Raw genomic sequence first — 6000 nt, 5'->3', positions numbered from 1 at the left:
AGACGATTTTGCGCGCACGAACATACACAAGCGTCGTTATGTTAGCCCTCGCGAGTGCGGCGGGACCCGCTTCCTCATGAACGCGACCCGAGCTCGGTAGGCACGTGTTCTTGTCCAAACATCAAAAAGGAAGCGAAGCGAAGCAGCGGCGCCCATAGCGGAAGCGAAGAAAATATAGCCCCCAAACAGCGTGCGGGAACTAACGGCGGCGCCTGAACTCGCCACTCGGAGAAACCCCGTTGCTCCTCGGCTCCCACCTGGGGCCGCCTCCCTGCCAAGGCGTGCGGTGGCGCTGTGCGGCTGGGCGGCCAGGCCTGCCCGGGACGCGCGGGAGGCGGGGCTCGCTGGTCTCCGGCTGCAGTCACAACCGCGGTTGCCGTTGCTGCGCGACGGGAGGGCGGGCAGGCGGGATTAGGCTCCTCCCCGCTTCCTTCTTCGCGCCGCCTTGTGGGTTTGTGGAGCCATTGCTTGCTTCTTGCCGCCAGTCCTGCTCGGGGGAGGCGAGAGAACGTGGCTTGGCCGCGTTGGCGGCCGGGGTTTCGGTGTGTGTCGCAAGCCCGGTCGATTTCCCTCTGCCGGCCCCTCTCCGTCCTCGCCGATGAAGCGCGAGTAGCGTCCGCTCCCTTTCCGGAAACTCCCGAGCGGATCTTCAGCGAGCGCCTTCGTGGACGAGGTTTGGCCGGCTTTCGGCTGTCCAGCTCATCTCGAACGGGAGCGGAGGTGGCGGCAGCGGCATCCGGAGCCGGGGGTGGGCGATCTCTTTGTCCCAGCCCCGCTTGCAGCCGTCCGGCCCCGGGAGGAACTTTCGTCCTTCCAGTCACACGCCGGTTAGGCAGTGGGGCCGGGACTTTTCACCACCGTATCCAGAAGTTGATTGCTGGAGCAGCTACTGCCGTTGGGCTGGTGCGCGTCGGGGGCTCCCGCTGATCGGGTTCTTTCCCCCGCGCGTGGGACGGCGATGAAGCTGAGCCGGCAGTTCACGATATTTGGCAGCGCGATCTTCTGCGTGGTGATCTTCTCGCTCTACCTGATGCTGGATCGGGGCCACTTGGACAACCCCAAGAACCACCGCCGGGAAGGCTCTTTCCCGCAGGTGAGCGGGACGGGAGCCGCCGTGGGGCGGGATGGTAAAGGAAGGGGCGGCTTGGTGGGATGGAGGGAGGCTTGTCTGGCAAGCGGGGACGGTTCGGGGAGGGGAGAAAATGCAGAGCGCTCCGGCTCTAAGGGGGAAAGTGGCGCGGATGACTCAAGCAGAGTAGGCATCTCTTCAGAAAGGAAGTGCGGGGGGTGGGGAGTCTCTCCTTGTCTCTGATCCGGGGAGAAAGGAAATCGTGGGTTTCAAATCCTTCCAACAAAGCAGGCTTGCTGGGATCTAAATGTGAGCTCGGTGGGCTTGCTGCTACCTAAGCCTTCCTGCTAGCTAAATCTTGAACACTGCAGCTTAAATTGGAGGGGGGGGGGGGGAGCAGCCGGCCTTCTAGCAGATTTTAAATGGAAGCTCAGTGATATAATGACTTTCTTGTTTTTTTGGACAGATTTCATTTGAGCTGGAGTCCAGTCCTGGAACTGGATTTTAAAGAACCTACTTGCCCTAGTCTGGGACTGTACGCCTATTAACTGTCTCCTGGTACATCTCTAGTAGTGGCTAGGGATGCAGATGGACCGTGGGACTTCCAGATAGGGATAGCTCTATTGCCCCGCGGAAAAGGGGTATAGGCAAGGATAGCCTGTTGGCTCTCAAAAATATAAGCCAGCTGCTTATCAGGTGCTCTTTTCTCCCATGACTTTGAGATGAAACTTCTTTTAAGTCTGGGAATCCTAAGTCTGCATGACTGTTAAATGAGTTTTACCACTGGCTCAGTTTTGGTGGGGGGTTTTTTCTCTTTCATGTTCTTATTTTGACTTGTGGGTAGCAGGGTAACCCCTTTCCAAGAAAAAGGCTAGATTCTTTATGACACAGTATAATAGTCAAATGTGGTTGGTATACCATGGTTACTGGGTTAATGCATTTAATGAATGAACCCAGCCAATTGTGGTTTACTTAAATATATTTAATTTTACTTAAGTTACGTATTCATACATAACTTAAGATGTTATTGGGGCACACCCTGAATTCTTTGAGCAGCCTGTTTCATAGGTGGTGGGTGGAAAAAAGACTGGCCCAGCACTAGACCTGAACTCAGAAGTTCAGTGAAAGTAGAGTGTCACAACCACTACATTACTCTGATAATTATTTATTTGCAGCTAAGAAGTTAATATAGTATGAAAGCTCTGTTCTTTTCTATAACCATATTCTGTTCTGTGAGTGAAAATAAATTGAGTAGTGTATGGCTAATCCTATCAATTAATATTGGTGTAGCTTAGAAATACTTCCCTATGTTAGGAGAGGGAAGAGTGCTAATATTTGGCATTGCGTTTCCACATTTTCTTTAAATATGTAATGCTAGGTATGCTTGCTTTTGAACCAAGTCTGTGATATATCTCGTATACCTCCAAATAGGACAAATCAAATATTTTAATTATAAACATTGTTTTTTTAGAATACAACATTAAAAATTGGAAATAAAATGTTATATTTGCATGCTTTCATTACCTTTGTTCACTAGGAAAGAAGGCAACATTTATTTACTCTGATTTCCCTTTTGGATTTTGGCCTGAAGTGTAGAACTGCCAGTCTCTGGACTATTTAGCAAATTGTGTATTAGATAATGTATTACATAGAGGAAAATTGTGGTCTCACCTAATTTTGTGCTTCTAAAATTTCAAATTCCTATGCTGGAATGCAAAAGTTTCTTTCTTTTAAAAGTCAAGAACCTTAGAAGTTTATTTAATATACTTATATATTGCTTGCTATGTTGAAGCATCTCAAAGTGCTTTATATAAAAACAAATAAAATACATTAAATTCAAACAATATAGAGGAACATTTAATAAGACATGTCCATTAAAAGGTTGGAAAGATAAGTAGCATTGTCAGAACTACGCACTCAGTTATTTAATATAGCTGATTTAAAAATAAGTGGAACATGTGAGCTATTAAATGGTAACTTGCATAGAATTTAGTGCTTTACAGGAATGTTTTAGAAAGTTTATTTTTTCTGACTTTTGTAACAATGCATGTGAATTGAAGTTCTGTAAAAATAAGGAGTTTGGAAAGAAAGATTCAGGTGATTTTTGAGGAAGGATATGTTTGTTTTTTTATTTTGAAAGACTTGTTACTTGATAGACGAAGTGATGAGTATCTGTTTACTGTTAGCAGTTTTACAGCTGTGACTAATTCTACCCTAAAACATTGTAACATCAATGACTGCTGCCATCTGTTGAGAGAGTAATAGGAACTCTTTCTGTCATAAGTAGGATTTTCAGTTAAAAGGACCAGTTAGGTTACTGATACTGAAGTCTGTGTGTTCCCCTTTCTTATCCATTATTATTAGTTATCTCAGAGGAATAATTGAATGGTTGGCTAAATAAAAGCATTTATATGTGGTGCCTAGCTAGAATCTCTCACTTGGAACATTTTTGGCTTACTTAACCTAAAAGTTGGTATTAAAACAAAAAGACAGTAAGTACAGTCAAAGCAATAAAAGGAAGCTAAAATTTCTAGCATTTGCCTGTGGATAATATGACAGACAGATGCTTAAGCTTGCTGAGAAACAGATATAAAGCAAACCTCCAGGAATCTGTATTTGGCAGGGCCGTGCAGCTGTAGATTTCAGTTATCTCTCTGACACAGGCCTCGCAGTGGCTTAGGTTGCACGCAGGGTGTAAACTTGCCTGGAGGCACAATCTGATTCAGAGCAGTAGATCAGGGCAGAGTTCCAGCTTGCATTCACAGACAATAAACATTGTAGATGTCTTTTTTTTAAAAAATTATTGTTGAAGATATAATTAAGGCATATAATGCAGAATATAAGACTGATAAAATATAAGTCTAAAAAAAACAGGAAAAGCTAAAACGGTACAGGAATAAGCAGTGAAATATCAGACCAGTGGCTTCTGATCTTTGACAGTGCAGGTATGTCTTGATGTTGTCTGGGTTGTAAGCTGACAAATTATAAATGCAGTGTTTTTCATTAGGAATAGAAGCACATAGGCCATGTCGATACAGAAAGTCTGACTTTGAAGGATGACATACAGTTTTTTTTAAAAAAAAAATAAGGGCAAATACATTTTTGCAAGGGTGATATTTCACTTGAATGACTTGCCATGTTTTTAAGTTTGCATAGTAATTAAGGGTACCCAAAAGTTATGGTTCTCAATATACTGTAAAATGTATTTATCTTGATAGGCTTGACATTATTTTTAGCTGAACTGGAAATATATTTATTAGAATGTTCTAAACCCTTGGTTGCTCTTATAAAGTAAAGTAAATTGGAGAAATCTTCACTATTTTGAATAAACTCACTATTTTGTTATCTGAGTGGAATATTTCATGGTCACTTCATTTTTGAGATCCATAGCTGCTATATAAAATCACACAATTTACTAGTTTTGTCTCCATTCCAATATTTTTAAACAGGAAAAGATAAAAATGCCAGCAGCCACATCATTGTCATTTTTTTTTATTGTAAACCGCCCGGAATCCCCCATTGGGGGAGATGGGCAGTGATATAAATTTAATAAATAAATAAATTTAGTATATGTAGTGCATGTGTAAAATCAATCAAAAGAAAGGGTATGACTTTAATATGCAAGTGTTTGGAGGCTTAATTGGCTGTAAACTTTGAATTGGAGATGGTGTGTTTTTTGACATGCATTAGAAATATTCTAATCTAAAATACTTGTAAGTTTTCACAGAAAGAGAGAGGGAGAGGGATGCGAATATGGTAAGACATCACTTCCAGAAAGTAGGAAACTTGCCCAATTCTAATCAGAATCTAACAAAAGAAATATACAGTATGTGTACTGTATCTCTTTGTGAGTGTGGATTTGGTTAATCTGTTGAAATAATAATCTATTAAAATCTGGTTCTTATGTAAGAACATAAATTTATTTCATCAGATGAACCCTGGATGTTAGGATTCATAGTCTGATTACAAGAAAAATCATCCATACTTAAAACAATTGGGATACATTGAATGTAGTTTGTGCAGACTTACATGCAGTGAGATTTCTTCTTCCTATCTTCTTCCTGCACACACTGTTCCATCAGATGTCCTCTAAGGTAGATTTTTGAGGCATAGAAATTCTATCTACAATATCCATCCTGTTGATGGATATGCACTGCAAGATTACTCTTTCAGATACTATGATTTATTTTACAATTGTTTCTTTGCTTAGAACATTGTAAATATTGCACTCAGCAACTTTAGTTAAGCTGGTATTCATGGATATAATCTTGTTTGGTTGTGGTGAGGCATAGCTCATCTTCAACTATAATATTGCTGATTTCATTTCATAGAGAAAAAATAGGATATGTGTCACAAATGTAGAAATGGTATGATTACTTAAGACAACTTTTCAATACTTGCAAAATTGTAATGCTCTTCACTGTTTTCTCTAACTGAATGAAACAGATTGAAACAGTTGGCAATTAGTGGACTTTCTTTTTTATTAACAATTTATAGGAACAAAATACACATTACTCTCTTACTACTATTGTAGTGGTTCTTAACCCTATATGCACAGATTTTTGTCATGTTCAGGGTTCCAAATTCATAAAACAGAACTGAAAGGCACCTTAGAAGACATCTAGTCCAACTCCCTGTTCAGTACAGGACCCACTAGAGTATGTCTGAGAGACAGCTGTCCAGACTGTTTGAGAATCTCTGGCGAAGGAGAACTCACCACTTTCAAGTGACAGCTGTTCAGCTGACTGACAGCTTATACAGTCAGGAAATTCCTCCTGATATCTAGCTTGAACCTACTTGTAATTTGAACCTAGTGTTTCTAGTCATGCCCTCTAGGCCAATAGGGAATAAGTTTGCTCCTTCTATGTTGTGACCCTTCATGTATTTGAAAACTATCATATCTCCCTTCAGTCATCTCTTCTGTGATGACA

At 41.8% G+C, this 6000-nt stretch overlaps 1 protein-coding gene across 1 annotated transcript in view; it reads left to right on the top strand.

Annotated features, from left to right (window-relative positions):
• Window positions 1-786: 786 nt before the first annotated feature.
• Window positions 787-6000, top strand: part of MAN2A1 (mannosidase alpha class 2A member 1) — a 65619-nt gene continuing 60405 nt past the window's right edge. The window contains exon 1 of the mRNA XM_063295344.1: window positions 787-1093. Coding sequence (XP_063151414.1) covers window positions 959-1093 — 135 coding nt within the window. The 5' untranslated portion in view covers window positions 787-958. The remainder of the gene's footprint in view (window positions 1094-6000) is intronic.

The sequence above is a fragment of the Candoia aspera genome, chromosome 2 (genome assembly GCF_035149785.1).
Source record: "Candoia aspera isolate rCanAsp1 chromosome 2, rCanAsp1.hap2, whole genome shotgun sequence".
Classification (NCBI taxonomy): Eukaryota; Metazoa; Chordata; class Lepidosauria; order Squamata; family Boidae; genus Candoia; species Candoia aspera.
Note: the sequence above shows the minus strand (reverse complement) of the source record. Positions and strands in the feature narration are given on the sequence as shown.